The sequence below is a fragment of the Nyctereutes procyonoides genome, unplaced genomic scaffold (assembly GCF_905146905.1).
Source record: "Nyctereutes procyonoides isolate TBG_1078 unplaced genomic scaffold, NYPRO_anot_genome, whole genome shotgun sequence".
Taxonomy (NCBI): domain Eukaryota; kingdom Metazoa; phylum Chordata; class Mammalia; order Carnivora; family Canidae; genus Nyctereutes; species Nyctereutes procyonoides.
The window spans coordinates 17,708,594-17,728,256 of NW_026575146.1; the positions used below are offsets into that span (position 1 = coordinate 17,708,594).

General features: G+C 36.7%; 1 protein-coding gene across 1 annotated transcript in view; it reads left to right on the top strand.

Moving 5' to 3' along the window:
- The window catches only part of PACRG (parkin coregulated), a 519,397-nt gene that overhangs the window by 275,598 nt on the left and 224,136 nt on the right, over positions 1 to 19,663 (top strand). The window contains exon 3 of the mRNA XM_055309543.1: positions 11,359 to 11,530. Coding sequence (XP_055165518.1) covers positions 11,359 to 11,530 — 172 coding nt within the window. The remainder of the gene's footprint in view (positions 1 to 11,358; positions 11,531 to 19,663) is intronic.

The following is a 19,663-nucleotide window of genomic DNA, read 5'->3' on the forward strand; positions in this document are numbered from 1 at the left end:
GAAGAAAACATAGGGTAATACCTTCTTAACATTGATCTTGGCAATGATTTCTTGGATATGACACCAAAGTAAAAATAGACAACTGGAACTACGTCACACTAAATAGATTCTGTAGCACAAAGGAAACAACAAAAGAAAAGGTAGTTGACAGAACAGGAGACTATATTTGCAGAGCTATGTCTGGTAAGGAGTTAATATCCAAAATATATAGGAACTCCTACAACTCAATAGTAAAGCAACAAATAACCCTATTTAAAACTGGACAAAAGGCTGGGGCATGTGGGTCTCAGTTGGTTAAGCATCCAACTCATGATTTTGTCTCAGGTCATGATCTCAAGGTGGTGAGATTGAGCCCCATGTGGGGCTCTGTGCTCAGAAGGGAGTCTACTTGAGATCCTCTCCCTTTTCACCTTACCCCTATGTGCATGCACTCTCTAAAAATAGATAAATCTATTTAAAAAATGGACAAAAGACTTGACTAGACATTTCTCCAAAAAAGACCTACAGTGGTCAACAGGTACATGAAAAGGTGCTCAACATCACTCATCATCAAGGAAATTGTGAATAAAAACCACAGCAGATAAACCACCTCACTGTTAGGATACCTATTACCAAAAGGTAACAAGGGTTGGCGAGTATGTAGAGAAAAAGGAATCCTGCATGCTGTCGGCAGGAATGGAAAACTGTATAGCTGCTGTGAAAAGCAATATGGAGGTTTCTCAAAACATTAAAAGGGAAATCCTACCATATATGACCATGTGAAGGAAAGTTGAGGAATTATGCTAAGAGAAACCAGACACCGAAGGACAGATACTAGATGATTCCACTTATAGGAGGAATCTAACGTAGTCAAACCCATAGAGGCAGAGAGTAGAATGGTGGTTCCTAGGGTCTGGGGGAATAGGGAGATGCTGCTCAATGGATATAAAGTTTCCGTTATGCAAGATGAACAAGTGCTGGCTATTCTTTCTTAAATGGCACTTAATCATGTCAGCCTATTGTTTGAAAACCATCTTTATTTTGCTCATGTCTGAAGTAATCAGTTCTGACACAGTGGGGACAGAAGGCACCTTCCTGCCTCTTCAACATCCTCCAATACTGAACGAGGCACTGTCTCTTGACAGCGCTGTGCCCAATTCCTGTCCACAAGCCTTTGCTCAGAATGCTTATCTCTTGCCATCTTTCAAGGCTCATTAAGATCCTTCTCCCCCATTGAAACCTGTCCTGTTTACTCCAGCGTATAATCATCTCTACTTCCTATATGCCAAGGCTTCTTCCTGTATACCCTTAACATGTACCCCTTATTTAGCATTTAATCATGTACTGCACTGAAATTTTGTTTTGTGAGTGTATTATTTTCTTTTCAGAGAATACCAAGGGAATTAACATCATTTAGTACATGCTGTCTCATTTAATCCTTATGATAACCCTGGAAATTAGCTATCCATTTACAAAAAGTGAACTAAGGCCCAGAAAAGTGCAGTAACGTTCCACTAGTCACAGAGTTTGAAAGTGGTGGAGCTCAGTACATACAAGTGATCGGTTTTAACCTCCATCTACCTTATTGCAAACCCCGAGCTGCTCTCCATAAAGGCAGCATGTCAATAATCCATCTCTTCCACAAACTGCTAATATTAAGACACAAATGCAAGGAAGCAAGTCATATTTCTCATCTTTTTCCTACTGACTAATATCCCTATCTCTCCTTGACGTTCAGCATGGCACTATAACTACTTTAAGGTATTCACTATACCTTTTGCTTTAGTTTTTTAGGTGAAATTGGACTAAGAAATATACGAACTCATGAGTTTAAAGAAGTTTAACAAATTTGTATTTAATCCCTGCAAGATAATTACATAACAAAATTATATGCTGATGTAAGAGGCAGCCAATACTACCATCATAACAATGTCTTCTTAAAAATTGCTTTAGGACATGAACTTCACCTGAATTAATCCTTTCCAAATCTCCTGGATTCTACTGATTTGGTTATGTTCATAAAAGTTCACAGTATATTATCTAATTCAAGGATAGCTTTTGTAAAACAATGCCATGTTTTGCAATTAATACCAGAGGTAAAAGCCACAAACGATCTGTTTTTAACTCTGTCCCAACTCCTGAAACTTTTGGACTTTCTAGATCTACCATATGTTTCTTGCTTCTCTATTTGACTAATGTGCTCATAATCCCAAAATACAAGTATCTCCTCTCTACCAGTGACAAAATTATATTATTTTTAGCATTATGTAGAGATGTGATAAAGGAAAAAAACTTTTATATTAATACATATTTTGCTCCTTTTATTGCCCCCTTGGTTTAAAAAAAATGCTATTTTAAAAATTTTTAGGAAATTCCTTTAACTCTATGACAGATGACAGAAGGTGGGAATGATCAAAGCTACAGAACAAGGGATTATTTCTTTTTTATTTATTACACTTGAAAGTATCACTCATCAACTGCTGCAGTTAGGAGCATACGATTCCCTGGATAATAAAGGTTAAGTGTGCATAAATTCGAAATCTGCTTACAACTGACCTTTAGCTGTCTTGTTAGCATTTTTGACAGAAACTTAAAATAAGGTTATTCCATAAAATAACCTGATTCTCTATTCTCAAGTCCATATTTTTTACTCAATAATTAATACCTCCCAGCTAGACAGAGCCTTCAGTATTTGTAGTGAAACAATAAGCCATCAAGATAGTGAAAAAAGGTGAGCAGGTCAAAGGAAAGAAGCCCCAGGCTCGGATCTTCACTCTGCCACTGCTTGGAATGTGGTCCCAACATGTCACTGAGACTCTCCAATCTTTATAGATGAAATTGGATAGACTCACCATCTTATAAGTTTGAGTCTGCCTATACATTAGTATATTCAATATATTCATTTGTTAATAGAACAGTGTGCCAGTCTTCCATTTATGCTTATCAATAATATTTTGTCATTGTCTCCATAAAGTCTTATGCATTAACTATTAGTTTTACTACTCATTATCTTAAAGGGTTTGTTTTGCTTCATTTCTTGCTATTGTGAATATTTTTAAAAATATTTTCTATGTGGTTTTTAGTGGCATATGGGAATGCTATTGTTTTTAGTGTGCTGATCTTTTATGCAGCAATTTTTCTGAACTCTCTTACTAATTACACTTGTTTTTGGATTCTCTGGGTATTCTTTGTAGATAACTATGTCATCCTCAAATAACAAGAGTTTTGTTTCGCCTTTGCCAATATATTCATACATATTTTATTTTCCTCATTAGCTGGAACCTCCAGTATAATGTTGAAATTATGACAATAGTCTCCTTACCTTCTTTCTATGGCTTTCTCCATAATGAGAATGTTCCTAAAGTTTCTCTGTAAAGTATGATATTTGCTGTAGGTTTTTCCTTAGAGTTTTTATTTTTTAATGGATGATTTCATCAAATGCTTTATCTGCATCTACAAAGATGATCCCATTTTTCCTCTTTCAATCTGAAAGTTTAAACACGATCTTGAAGTATCCTGGTATTTCTGCAATAAGCCTACTTGGCCACATCTTGAACATGCAATTGAATTCAGTTTGCCTAGTACTTTTCTTTGATTCAATGAAATTGGGTAGTAGTGGAAAGGTTATGCTGGCCTCCAATAGTGAGTTGTATCCTTTTCATTCTTTTTCTGTTCTTTTTTTTTTTTTCTTTTTCTGTTCTTAAAAAGAGTCTGTACAGTTGGTCATTTTTCTATTTTTTTAAGGTTAGGTGATTTTACTGTGATTCAATTTTTAACATGTTATTATTTCTATAGGGATTTTTTAAATCTCTGAGTGATTTGAAAGTGTTTTTAAATTTCCAAATGCATGGGGTTAAAAGTTTGCTTATCCTTTAGTTAGTTAATCATTTATTTTATTTAATTTTCTTCAGAAATTGTAACACATATGACATAGATATTTTGGAACTTCTTTGAACTTACTTTGTGGCTTGCTACTATTCAGTTTTCTGTGCTGTCTCTGTATGCTTGTAAAGAACATATTTTATCAGGCAGCCCAGGTGGCTCAGTGGTTTAGTGCCGCCTTCAGCCCAGGTCCTGATCCTGGAGACCTAGGATTGAGTCCCACATCAGGCTTCCTTCATGGAGCCTGCTTCTCCCTCTGCCTGTGTCTCTGCCTCTCTCTCTCTCTCTGTGTGTCTCTCGTGAATAAATAAATAAAATCTTAAAAAAAGAGAGAACGTATTTATCAAATTACTGAATACAAGGTTTTATGTAGGCCCATTAAGTAGACCTTATGTATAAAATTTGTCTAAACTGGTAATATCTTGGGAAAAAAAAGTTACAGTTGAAAGAATGTCTCCTACCTTACGCCAAGAAAAGTTACAAATGAATTCATGATTTCAATATAAAGAAATCATTAAAGTATTAGAATAAACCATTATACATTGTGTTTTCTAATTGTTTCTATTCTTTCTGCTACAAAATGGGGAAAAACTTTTTTAATGATGACTCAAAAATCAGAATCCCACAAAAGAAAAATTTAAAATATTAAAATTAAAATTAAAAAAAAAGAATCCCACAAAAGATTAAGGAATTCTAAAACAAATTAAAATAGTCTGCATGGCAAAAACAATTTTTTATAAATTTATATAACATACAAAGTTAAATCTCCCTAAAATAAAAAAGCGAGAGAGAGAGAAGAAAACAAATGTTACTGGGTACAAAAAAATGCCAAAAGATATGAAAATACAACTCACAGAAAAGGTTATACAAATAGCTTTCAAAAATATCTTTAAAAGGCTATTATTCTCACAGTAAGAGAAATGGAACTTAACACTGAAATACTATTTACCTATAATATTGTCAAAAAGTAAACTGTAATAGCATTTTCTTCAAATAAACAAGAGAAAACAGCTACTGTCATTTATTATTGATGAAAATATAGTTTAGTGCCATCCCATGAAGCACCATTGGTCTTTTTCTGTCAAAATTGCAAATATATATATATACCCTTTGAGAAGGCAATTTCTCTTCCAGGAATTTATCCTATATTTTATTTATCATTTATTTTTTTTCCATACCTTTATTTTTCACTTTTCTCTGACATTATATTTTTTAAAGTTCTTTTTTTTTAATTTTTATTTATTTATGATAGTCACACAGAGAGAGAGAGAGAGAGAGGCAGAGACACAGGCAGAGGGAGAAGCAGGCTCCATGCACCGGGAGCCCGATGTGGGATTCGATCCCGGGTCTCCAGGATCGCGCCCTGGGCCAAAGGCAGGCGCCAAACCGCTGCGCCACCCAGGGATCCCTCTGACATTATATTTTGAGTGTGGTTCTTATAAACAAATTTGTAACCTAAGTATATTTTTCTTTTTTGACAGTCTCTTAAGAGAATAAGATAATTTAATCTACCTATACTTATGATGATTACTTATATATTTGGATTCATCCTACATATTTTCTCCTTTCCATGTGTTTTCCAAACATACAGGTAATATGTCTGACCAGCTTTCTGTTGGGTTGATAGAGCCTTATTCATTCCCTCTACTCCATTCTGTTCGCTTGGAAATTAATTGTATTTCTTTTGATGGATATCCTTACACTTTAATATGTTTAATTTTGAAGTTAACCAATAACCTTGTCCTCACCCCTATCAATGCAAGGACCTTACATGGACTCAGATCCCCTTCCTGTCATCTTCTCTACTTTTCATTCCTGGTATTGTGACTTCACTTTGTAACCTCACCATAATTGAATGGTTTTTTAAAAAGTGTTATAATTAATGCTTCTTTGGTCTTATTTTGTTCAACAATTTATTTACTATTATCTCTTGCATCTCATTTCTTTGTCCTGCATTCAGCTTACTCTTTTATCCTTCAGTGAGGACAGTGATCTCTGGGTTAAAAACAAACAAATAAACAAACAAACATCTCCATCTTGTCAAATGCATTTAATTTGTCTTTATGTTCTGTGGCAGTCTAGCCGACTATGGCATTGAAGATTAGCAATTATTGCTCCTTCAGCACGTTGAGGGGTTTTTACCCTATCTTGTGGCCTTTATTTTGTTAATGCAAAATGTAATTTCAAGCCTAATTTTGATCCTTTATATGTAATCTGTCTTTTGTTTCTAGTTACTTTTAAATCTTTTCCTTGTCTTTGGAGTTTTAGAAGTTTTTCTGAAGAGTGTCCTGATTTACATCTTCAGTCTGAAGATTCACATCTTTCTTCAATTATGAAAGATGCCCAGCCATTATTTCTCCAAAAACTGCCTTCCCCTGCAGTTTCTCTCTGGAACTCCCCCGGGTTGTGTGTGGGAGCTAGTCAGGTGGGGGCTTCCCTGTGCTGCCTCTGCATTGGCCTTCTAGGGTCTGTTTTCATCCGTGATCAAACTACCATCCAATGGTTAGATTCTGAAGTTAATGATATTTTATATTCTTTGGAAATTTTATTTAGTTATTTTCTAAAAATGAATTATTCTATGTTTTAAGCACTTAAAAAAATTATTTTCAGATTCTATTCCATAATTCCTAGTTGCTAGTTCCACAGCTCATTCCCTTTCTTATGGTGTCTCCATCACCATGATAGTGGTAAGTTTTAGCTGGGGTTGCATTTTCTGTGGCAACCTATGCATGTGAGTATTAAAACCTTTGCATTTGCTTTGTCTGGGCCCCAGAAGTGTCTTTCCACCATCTGTGAACACTATTTTTTTCTTGACTTTAGATTTCCCTTTGGGTTTCTGTTTCTCAAAGGAGATCTTTCCCCTCAAGAGCTTTGTCACATATCAAGCTCTCTTCCTGTTTCCACAAGCTTTCTTTCTATTTCCACAAACTCTTGGAGAGACTATCTGGTCCCCTTTGCACAGATGGGGCAGTCCTTGTAGGGCCCCGGTGCTATGCAAAAATCTCAGCTTACTGCCCTTCTCTTGCCAGATGCCCTATTTTTCTAAACTCTGGAGACATTAAAACCTCAGTCCCAGTCTTGCAATCTGGTCTGTATCTGATACTCTCTTAAGTCACATGACATCACCTCTGTGACTCTGGACTTTGTCTTCATCTCTAGCATCTGAGGATTTCCTGACATTAACTTTACATTGAACACATTTTGGCATTTTTTAGACTTTGTAGCAGTTAAAGAATCCACATTAGTCTTGTCTGCCATCCTGTATGAGGTCTCTTTTTGGATTAAAGAGCATTTTTCATGCTAAGAAAGTCTTGCATCGAAAATTTCATGTATTAGTATGTAATTTTAATTGTATATTCGGTATTACTGAAAAAGTGTAAAATGACATTTTTTCAATTATTCACCATAAACATATCTACATGCATTTGAAAAATGAAAGTACATCTATGTTTGAAATATGCTACATATACTATCCACAGACCGTACTTAATGCCCATATAATTTGTAAGATCTCTCGCAGTAACTTACCAGCTTCCTCAAGGAAGAACAGTGGAGCTGAAGCATGATTTTAGAATTGCCATAACAAGTTTAAATGAAGTTATAATATATTAATACCTAATTATACCTTTTCAGATTAGTTTGTGATTCTAAGCAAGATTCTTGGTTCTTATAGGAGTTGTAATAACAGATATTTCCAATTATATTTCATTTGCTAATTGAAGCAAGGATATGGAAAGTGTGAGAGTAAGTTTCTAATTTGAGTTTCTAATGCAAATCATTAACCTTACTGTGTTTCTGACCTTTCAGGATAGCATTACTACCTTACAAATTTGTTATGGGGATAAAAAGTTATATATGATAGGCTGAATAAAGTTAGAATTTTATTGCTTTTGACCAAAGGTCACTGTAAGATTTAGAGATAACTTGTGAGTACTGTGTGATCTTTAAAAAGTTGTAAAACATAAATTTTAAAAAGAGAGATTCTGTGAGTAAAACTACTTGATGTTCCTTGAGTTAACATCCTGGTGGTCATCAATCAAGATATTACTGTGTAATTTTACCTGATGTATCTAAAATGGCCTTTGTTCTATGTCCTACTTCAAAGAGCTTTCTTTTAATTCTGGATTTCTTGAATAAACTTTGAAGAAAGATTCCCAAATTTTATGAAAGTTTGAAAACTATGATTTTTATAGTAATACTAAAGAAATATAAAGTGTAATATGTCATTAAAACAGGTTATCCTAAGAGCAAAATGATTTATATAACTAAAAAAAATTCTATTGCTAAATAAACAGTAAAAGTGACCTTTTGTAAACTACACCTAAATAAACAAAAGAAACCATAGATTTAGAAGAACTCTAAGGGATAGTAGTCACCATGTGACAAAGACAAATAAAGGATCTCCTCACTTATCTTTTTTTTTAACTTTTGGTTTTAATCCTGAATTATTCTCAATATCTAGATTTTTAAAAATAAGAACTTATATTATTATTACCAGTTTATTAATTATGAATATACATTAATTTGTTTTTGATGATACTATAAAAAACAGAAAGTTTTCCTTCTCAAGTTTTAAAAATAAGCAAATAAGCAAATTAATCCCCAAGGGATTTCTAGTGAAATGAAGGTAAATAGAAGCACCAAGCACCAAGCCATTCTGATTGTCTATTAAAATACTCATAAAATTCCTGAAATGTAAATAATAACTGTAATCCTAGTGGGAAAATATAGCATATTATTTGTATAGTACATAAAACTGTAGAAAACATAAATCTATAGAAACCTACATGCCCCATCATGCTACAGGGTTGGTTTTCACCACCAGGCTCTCTGTGCACTCTGCCGTGGTCCCAGGTCTCAACTCCAGAGATGGCCATTTGTCATCTGGCCATTTTTCCCTTAGCTGAGTCTGCCTCTCAGAGAGTTAGCACAGTGGACAGATTCGAAAGGTCAGAACTAAAATTCAACACATGCTTATTGAGTCTTCACCCGTTATGTGCCAAACACCATTTCAAGCAATGACAACTCCCTGAACAACAAAACTTAAGAAACAACAATGAATAAATGATAAAGGCCACCCTAGCAAATCAAACAGGGAAGTCGGCAGTGGTAAGAGAGCCTCACTGAAGCTGAAATCTAGATGTAAGGAGTTGCCAGCAACTGAGAGGCCTGGAGAGAAGGGGAGCAGTGCTTTCAAAGATACTCTCTAAGGAGCAACACATGAGGCTAGGCTGGTCAGGGAACAAAAGGCAGCAGTGTCTCCAAAGAGTAGGACTGCAGAAGGATGGTATGAAGCAATGGGACCCAGGGACAAATTAGGGAAGCCCTCTTGAGACATGAGACAGGAGCAACCACGGGTCAGGACCCATGACTGTGGAGAATGGAAACAGGAAGGCAAAAGATGGAAACAAGGAAATGAGTTAGGAAACTGTTGCAGTAACCAAGGTGAAGCAAGCTGGTGGCTTAGACTAGTTGGCAATATGCATGATGATGGGAAAGGAAATGAAATCAGGATTTGCTTGGAGATAGGATCTGTGGATTACTGATGGGCTGACACGGGATTTGAAGGGAGGAAGTCAAAGATGACAGCCCAGTGCTGGGGGTGGGGTGTCAGGAGGCCCATGGTAAAGTGTATTATGTAATGAGAACAGAGGAGGGACAGGAGGGTTAGACAAAGTGAAGACCACTGGGGACCTGAGGAGGAGCACCTGCAGTGTTGTGGTAGAAAAGCAGTCTAAAGAGAGAATGGGAGGAGGCATAGACAGCTTTACCATGGATGAGAGAAAATGGGACAGTAGCTGGCAAGAGCTCTTCAAAGGGAACGCAGATATATTAGTAAACAAAACAAAACAAAACATACATGAAAGCTCTGGATTGTAAAGGAACATAAGAAGGTTTTCCAAGGCCTAGGCCACATTCGTCACCCAAAACACTATTACGATAAAGGGAGGAATCCAAGAAGATATGCAAGAAGCAAATGAAGTTATGTACAAAAAATGTCTACCTGTAGTGCATAGAGAAATATTGATACTATTCCAAAGAGTTTGTGACCTGAAAATATAGTGGCAAGTCATTATTCCCTTGTTTAAGGCAACAGATCTACAATGATAGCAGATATACCCCATAACAAATGGGTCGGAGGAGGAACTTGCAGGAAAAGAATTTCCAGTAGAAAGGAACTGCTGTGGTCCATGAGCTCAGAGTTAGAGATCTACAGATGATCTTTTCTCAGCTTCTCTCCCTCAGTCTTTCATTCCATATTGCTACCTCTCAGTTGCTCCTCCTTTTTTTCTCTCTTCCATTATTCTTTCTTCCATTGCTTTTCTTTCTCTTTGAAACTTTGGAGAATAAGAATCACGTGTGCTCTATATTTACTGTTTTAATACATATTGTGAAATGGAGGGGGGAAATGCAGCTTTATGTTACTTAGAAAAGGTACTGTTAGGGATGCCTGGGTGGCTCAGTCAGTTGAGCATCTGCCTTCAACTCAGTTCATGATCTCGGGGTCCTGGGATCACACCCTGCATTGTTGCATTCCCAGCTCAGTGGAGAGTCTGCTTCTCACCCCCTCTCTGCCCCTCCGCTCCCGCTCATGCTCTCTCTGTCTCAAATAAATAAAATCTCGAAAAAGAAAGAAAGAAAGAAAGAAAGAAAGAAAGAAAGAAAGAAAGAAAAGAAAGAAAGAAGAGACACTGTTAAAATATAATGCCAGAGGGAGAAAGAAAGTAAAAGGGTAGAAGACACAACAGACAAACTGGTTATGGCAATGTTAGTATTTGAATAGACTAAGACACCCTGCATTAGTGTTGATGAAGGGGTGGAGACATAAGGATGAATGGAACAGTCACCTGGAGGATATAACAATGCTGAATGTCTCCGTGCCTAACAACATAGCCTGAGAGGCAGTATCACATCCTGCAGCCAGATACCTTGGATTCAGATCCAAGGAATGCCTCTCTCTAGTTGCAGACCTTACACGTTATTGAACCTCCTTAATGCTTAGGTTTCTCCATACTGAAAATGAAGATACCCTAAAAAGACACACTTCACAAGAATATCCTGGTGTGCAATCCCTATTAGATTCTTATTAGAAATTCAGTTGCTAATCTCTTTTCAACTGTTTCTTTTCCATTCTATTCTTACATATATCTTTTCAACATACATATGGTGGGCTTCTTGAATCCTTTTCAGTATTGCATTTGTGCCAAATGGTATAATATTAACCAAAGAACCCCAAGACAAATACCAAAATGCTCCCAGTGTCAATTATTTATTATTCTAATCTGTTAAGATGTAAAGGTCAATGATTGCAACCCCATTGCTAATAGAATAAAGACGAGACGACATACTTTAGGTTGTTAGATGAGTTGCTTAATAAAATCCTCTCAAAGTCCTGAAGAACACGGTCCTCCTTAGTTGGTGACAGCTTCATAGCTGGTCCAGCCATGCTTCGCCCCATTGTTGTCCTCACATAGCATTTCTTCTCTCTCCTTTCAGGTAGAAATTGAGAAGCTGGATTACCATCATTATCTGCCTCTGTTTTTTGATGGGCTCTGTGAAATGACATTTCCCTACGAGTTTTTTGCTCGGCAAGGAATCCACGACATGCTGGAACATGGGGGGAACAAGATTCTTCCTGTCATTCCACAGCTCATTATCCCGATAAAAAGTAAGTGAACAGGTGAAAAAGCATCATTCAGTATATAACGTGCCGCTTTGTGACAACTTGCTAATTAAGCAATAAAACACAACAGACTGAGGCTCTCCCTAGGTTTTGTGGGAATTTTATAGATTGACTTATAGGGCCAGACATCCCAAATCTACAATATCCCATTATTGATACTACACTGAAGCTTAACCATATAAATAGACTAAATTGCATGGAGTTTTTACCACTTTAAAATGCTTCCCAGTGGGGATGCCTGAGTGGCTCAGTGATTGGCTGTCTGCCTTCAGCTCAGGGTATGATCCTGGAGTCCTGGGATCGAGTTCTGCATCGGGCTTCCTGCGGGGACCCTGCTTCTCCCTCTATGTCTCTGGCTCTCTGTTTCTGTATCTCTCATGAATAAATAAATAAAATCTTTTTAAAAAAACGCTTCCCAGTAATGACACAAGCATTAACATTAATTTATACATGAAGAAGTAAAGAATGTGTCCGTGTATACTACCACTAACTTCCATGTTCTTTTAAAATGACATCCCCAATTTTTAAGTTACAATAAACCCAATTTTGTTTAGTATCTTTTAGGTAGTAGGAGTCATCATTTTAAGGGGAATAAAAGTCTGGAATGGAGAAGAATTAATGTTACTAAATATTTGAAATATTTTACCTGTGATAGGTTACCTACGGAAACTCTAGAGTAACCCTGTCATTGACTTTATTTCTTTATGTATAGAATGAAATGCTTTCTTTCTCTGGCCATATTTTTCAGGCAAGAATCTTTTTGGAGTAGTTTTCTGAAAGCAGCCCCCTTCTAAGCATTTCTGAGATTTTCATTCACCAGTGAGATGGCCTATAATCGTTCCCAAACAAGCCCTGCATTGCTTTGGGTCCAGCCTCATCTTGCTCCACAGCTGCTGCTGCCCCTCATAATAGAGCACTCATACTGGGACAAGCTCCAGGAGGGAATGGCCAGGCTTAAGCCCTCACCCCCCACCATCACGCCCCAGGCTCAGTGTGCACCCAAGTTGCCAATCTACACTGCTGTTGGAAAGCAGAGGGGTGGTGCTGACCACCCCTTGGACAGGAACATCCCACCCTTTCCCAGCCAGAACTGCTCTAGACATTTGGCCTGCTTCCCCCACCACAAGCTCTGCCTCATTTCTTTCTCCAGAATAAACTTCCTCCTGGGATGATTGACCTGATTCCTCCTTAGTCTCCTAGGATCTGGGGGGATCCCACCCTCACTGTCTCAAAGGTGCTCTTGCCATGGGCTTTGACCAAAACAAGAACTAAAGAGCTCAACATTGGGTCATTTCCCACAGCCTGGATTATTTCATCTTATCCATGGTGACCTCTTCTTTATTGATTTGAATTAAGTGTCATTAGAATTCTAGATTTTCAGCAGTTCTGCTGTCACCATTTAAATGGAATCAACTCTGAAACTTACCCTCATGTTTTCGAGCGTTTTGTAAGAGATCTGTAACTGACCACTCCAGATTTCCACCAAGACATAAAAGTAAAACCAAGCAAAAGGACAGACTACCTGCTGTGAAAAGTAACATGGGAAGAGAAATGACACTTTAAAGCACTTTCCTCTCTGCTCATGCATCAGCTGAGTGAAGGGTGATCTTTGAAGTCCTTCAGGAAGGATATATAATACAGAGTTACAGTAAAATCTTTTCCAGATGTGATTTATTCCAACAGCTCACAATTTTTGAGTATGTTAAGTTCTAGTTGAAATGCTACATTTTCTAAAGAATGATGTACAAGTTTTATGTACAAATAAAAAGGCCCAGAACATCCTCCCCAGGAACTATGTTTAGAATACATGATCCTTGCCCTTTGAACCCAGCAGAAGAGCAACAACACCCAGAAGTCTGTTCTTTTCTTTAAAAGAATCCGCTCTTGTTAGGAACACTGTCTTCTCGGGACTTTTTCACTCCTATCTCCTTGAAAGCACTGAAGGGCAAAAAGAGAGTTTCTAAGTAATATTTTGATCATACTGTTTACAATTCAAACATACCAAAGTAGAGCATTGCAGACCCAGGTGCATTGATCTTGCTTAATCTGTATTTTAAAGGGATTTAAATGAGTTAAGAAAAGTACTGTGTTCTAAGGACAAAATTCACAGTACACACATACTAGAGGTAATTTACTCACAAGTAAAAACTCACAAGTAAAAATACTAGAGGTAATTTACTCACAAGTAAAAACATTATTAACACAGTAAACCTGTTTTGTCAGGTAAAATTAACTACATATGAATTTGATAATTCAAGGTTCCAAAGGCAATGAAAATGTATTTTGGTACATATCACTGCTCTCCTTCCTAGGCTTCTGCTATTATATACTGATCCTGAGTCTAACTTGGCTTGCTTCTCAATCTACTTACATCACTAAAAGTCAAATTTTTCTCAGGAAGGAATACTGATTATAGAAGATAATGCACAGTTCCCTCACAATGTGAAAAATATTTTGTGCATAAACTCTAGATTGAAGCTAATTGATCTGGAAGCAGGCTGATGCATGTAACTGATAGACCCATACGTAGCAGGCCTGTGTACCTGATATCAAGCTGTACTATTAGTATAATTTTGACTCTCTCCAAGGGCAAAACTTAACCTTACCGTCACCAGCTACCAGGTTTTGAATAATTTTTCTCAAATTCTAACTGATACCTAGACCAGCAAAGCAAAATACGTAAACTTCCTGCAAGGATAAGAACTGGAATGAGCTGCCTATCTACTCCTAGAATCTGAGGTTGACTTCAGCTAATTACAAGGCTAATAACAATCATATGAAAAATGTATACATTCAGTGTCTCTAGGCTTTCTAATATGAAAACAGATAAGAGGATATTTTTTCTTTCTCCTCCTCTCTTTGGTTCATGACCCCAAGTGAGGTCATCCAGTAATAACCAGAAGAGTGTCCATCTCATACCTCATTCCTTTAATGTTACTTTATGGCACAATTACAGTTGCCCTGCTTTTCCTCCCACTTTTTGATTTCTACCTTCTTGGGTTATTCTGGGTCAGAAACTTTGAAAAAGACCAGTATAAAATAGTCATGGTTGACAATGGAGCCCTGATTGCTAAGAGCAGCAGCAAAACTTGGTAGGCAAGGATGAGATAAGCCCTCCCAGCAATCTGAGCTATGTGATGTAGATTTCCATTTACTGCAACCAGTTAGGAAAACATAAATCCATCAGAATCCAGCAGAGCAATACCAGGAAGGAGCCTCTAGAAACTCTGCATATTAAACTCAGAAGGGGATTCCAGTAATGTCCAGGAGGACAAAGAGACGCCAAGAGCAACCACAAGCTCTGGGTATGGGAATCTCTGTCTTAGGTAGCAGCAAGAGCAATCACAATAACACCACTGCATGGGGCCATTCATAAAAAGCAGCTACACACAAGGAAGGAAATATCTTGAACAATAAGAGGAAAAGAATACCTTAACAACATTTAATGCAGGAGCCAGAAGAAACTCATAGAAACTGGTTTGACATCCTCAGGACATAGGAAGATACGGCATCTAGGACACAGAGGCAGAAACCCACAAGAGGAGAGGAGCATGAAATGAAAACAAGCCAATGCTGAGTGAGAGAGAGGGGAACCTAAGGATGCCACAGCAGAGCTCACATCTCCACGGAGGCATCAGTAATAATCAGCGGCACAGCACAGAATTGTAAATGGAGACCACCACCGTAGGAACCTTTCTTAGAAAAGACAAGTCTATAAAAATAAGGTGAGAGAGAATATCACACAGAGCAGACAGGATGTAAACAGGAGCTAGCAGTTATAGCTAGTCCCAAGAGGAAACGTTGAAACAAAACGGAATAGAAACGATAATGACAGAGATGATTGAAAGACATTTTTTTCTGAGATAGAAAATATCCCTTATTTTGCAGGTAGAAAAGGCTCATTGTAGTCTAAAGAAAATGAATAAAGTGAGACTTATACCTAGGCACATTTTATCAGAAAATTTAGGTTAAAAGTTAAAAGTCCTTCAAACATTTGGATGAGAGGTGGGGAAGATACACACAAAGAAATAAAAGTAACTCAGGTTAAGAATTTTACCAACAGTAAATTACAGATAACAATGACCATTGGAAGAGAACCACTTTGGATATGTTTCATCCCATTCATATGAGTAAAAGGCATGGTGTACATAACAAACTGTATGAACATTTGTTTAAAAAAAGATTCATAAGCAAAATGCCCACGTGTCTCTCATACAAGAAGTTACTGAGAACTTGCTCCAGCCATCAGTAGATAAAGGACCTGAAGTGAGGATGTCATAGTGTGAAAAGCAGTTGGCATGAAGAGCCACTAATTCTAGAGTTAAGTTTACATAGTTGATGGAAAAGAGTTTCAAAACTGCGTGAAATCTCAAGTAATTATTTTGGAGTAATGTGTCTAAAAATTCAAGGAAATTGGGCATAAGCCTTCAAAATCATGGAAAAGATCACAGTAGTTAAAATAGAGCCTATATATTAAAATGACAAAAACTGCGGAGACAGCAAGGAGGTGCTAAGTGTCAAAAGCATAAAATAAGGTGAAAAGCATGAAATCAAATATATCAGCTATAAAATTTAACTTTCAAATTGGTTTATGGAAAAAAACTGAATATAAATTCTCTGTATATAAAACTAATACTTGAATAGTTTAAAAATAAAAGATATATTGGGACAAATGAGAAAAAAGAAGAAAGGAATGGTTATTTTAATTGTAGGAAAGTAGAATTTAATGTAAAAAAGTTTCACATGTATAAAGAGGATCAATTCATATCAATAAAAATATTCTAGGTAAAGATGTAATCGATATGAGCCTTGGTTCTCAGAAAACCACAGCATCATGTTTAAAAACAGCAAACAGCTACTTAAGGTAGTGTTTTTTTTTTTTTTGTTTGTTTGGTTTTTTTTTTTGCCTCTGGAAGAAGAGTAAACCTCTTGACCCTGAGACAATATAATCCTGGTCCTTCCTCCACTTCCTGACCTTCAGCTCCAAGATCTACAACCTTTATCAATCCAAGTGGACAGCCTGGCTCTAGAGCACCATGTCCCACACTTCAGCGTGCATATGAATCACTTGCAAGTGCATATGAATCACTCGGTGAAATGCAGGTCCCACACAGCATCTGTGAGATGAGTCTGAGAACTGGATTTCTAACAAGCCTCCAGTTGCTGCTGCTGCTGCTGCTGCTGCTGCTGCTGCTGCTGCTGCAGGTTCAAGGCAAAGCTGACCAGGGGCATGATGACACTTGACATCCCAGATCCTCCCGCAAGATTCTGGGAATCAGAATAAGATAAGGAATGAGCTGGTAGAAACAGGTGAATGATGATCTTCCATCTTATATTTAGGCGTATCAAGAGATGTGCTTCATTCATGCTGTGAATAATTAGAAAAATGTACATTAAGATTTTAGGCCTTAAAAGTAACCACAAGTGAGTTAAAATGTATGATTATTATATGAAGTACTGGGGAAAGAAAAATTAAAAATTAAGGCAATAACTTAAAATTTTAAAAAGCCAAAGTAGAATTCAAAGGAAAAAAAAACAATAAGATGACAAAAAGAAACCCAAATAATTTGTTATGATTACCGATAAATGGGAGAAATGATCACTAATAACAAGATAAAAGTCTTGGTTTGGGAACTTATTTGAAAGATTGTTCCCACTGTGTGATTGTTCCCAACCATATGGTTTTGGTGGAGACTGCCAGTTACCAAGTAACGATCAGAATTTAGCTCTCACGACAAAAGCAAAAATAAACAAGTGGGACCACATCAAACTAAAAAGCTTCTTGGGACGCCTGAGTGGCTCAGCGGTTGAGCATCTACCTTTGGCTCAGGGTGTGATCCCATGGTCCCAGGATCGAGTCCCACATCGGGCTCCCTGTATGGAGCCTGCTTCTCCCTCTGCCTATGTCTCTGTTCTCTTTCTCTCTCTCTCTCTGTCTCTCTGTCTCTCTCTCTCTCTGAGTTTCTCATGAATAAATACATTTTTAAAAAATCTTAAAAGAAATAAAATAATAAAATAAAAATAAAAAGCTTCTGCTCAGCACAGGAAACCATCAACAAAATGAAAAAGCACCCTACTGAAGGGAGAAAATATTTGCAAGTCATGTATCTGATAAGAGGTTAATACCCAAAATATAAAAGAACCCTACAACTCAATGAAAAAGATCCAATTTAAAAACTGAGCCAAGGATTTGAATAGACATTTTTCCAAAGAAGATATACAGATGGCCAACAGGCACATGAAAACATGCTTGACATCACTGTCAGGAAAATGCAAATCAAAACCACAATGAGATATCACCTCACACATGTTAGAATGGTTGTTATCAAAAAGACAAGAAATAACTTGTTGGCAAAGATGTGGAGAGAAAGGAGCCTCATGCAGTGTTAGTGGGAATGTAAATTGGTGCAGCCACTATGGAAAACAGTATGGAATCTCCTCAAATATAAAAGAGAACTAACATAGGATCTAGCAATTCCACTCTGTGAATTTATCTGAAGAAAACAAAAACACTAATGATATGTGTGCCCTCAAGTTTACTGCAACATTATTTATGATGAGCAGATATGGAAATAACCTAAGTATCCATTGATGAATGAATGGACAAAGAAACTGTGGTATATATATGATGGAATATTAGCCATAAAAATGTGGGAATCTTATCATTTTTGACAACATGGATGGACCTCAAGGGCATTATGCTAAGTGAAATAAGTCAGGAAAATACAAATACTATATGATCTCATATGTGGAATCTCAAGAAACTAAAAACAAAACAAAACAAAATACACATTCATAGATACAGAAAACAGATTGGTGGTTGCCAGAGGTCAGGTGTTGGGAGTGGGAAATGGGTGATGGTGGTCAAGAGGTACACACTTCTGGTTATAAAATAAATAGATAAAATAAATAAATATAAATATATAAAATAAGTCACAGGGGTGTAGTGTGTATCATGTTTATTTTAGGTAATAATACCGTGTTGATATTTAAAACTAGCTAAGACAGTAGATGTTTAAAGCACTCATCTCAAGAAAAAACTTTTTGTAACTATATGTGGTAATAGATGTTAACTAGGCTTATTGTGGTTATCATTTTGCAATTTATACAAACACCAAATCATTACATTGCACACTTGAAGCTAATATGATGTTATATGTCACTTACATCTCAATTTTTAAAAACTTAACTTTTTCACACACTTATCTTCTCCCCCCCCTCCACCCTTACAATATCAGCATATCATAATTTTGGTCAGGTTGATAATCAGTTGTTACATGAATGTGATCACATCAGTCCTATTCATTCCAAATCCCCCATCTACTATGATCACATTTCTTTCCTTGAACAACTTGTCTTGCTCAACATTAATAATTGTTTCTCATTTAGTTTGCTTGACTTGTATATACTTACTCTCAGTGTTGAAATATTCCAAGATCTAGTAAATGAATGTTACTTTCCAAATTTTCTATCTTTTTCTTGGGAATTGGGTTCTTCTACTCTCCATCTTTGTCTTCTAATCTGGTCTGGTGACACAACACTGTTGTTATCCTCTCTCTCAGGGTTACTGTCAGTCTTTTTCCTTAGCTGTGTGTCTTGTTTTCCTCATCATTTTTATAGTCCATGTTTCCCAGCAGTTTCCTGTAAGTATATGAGAGGTCTAGTTTTAGTCCTGGCTTGTCTGGAAACACTTCCTTTACACTTTATTATTATCGTGGGTGTGTTGAAAATAAGGTTCATTTTGAATTTTGAGGCCTTGTCTCTATTGTCTCCCAATAGGAGACAAGGCCTTCTAACCTTCCTTTGAACACCTTGACACCAGTGGAGTTTTCGGCCATTTGTCTTTGGCCTGTTTCTCCCAACCTCAGAAATCTTTCTGGATATTCTCTTTATTTCTGATGATGTGAAATTTCGTATCAATATGCTTTGATGGGGCTATGTGAAGTTCATTCATTGTCCTGAAAAATTTCCACTTAAAGACATAGGACTTCAACACTAGAAACCATTTGTTAATTTTCCTGGAATAATGTTCTCCCTCTATTTTACTTCACTGTCTATAATTCTTGCATCTATATATAAAAATAATATATATAAGATTATTATATGTAATTTTTATCA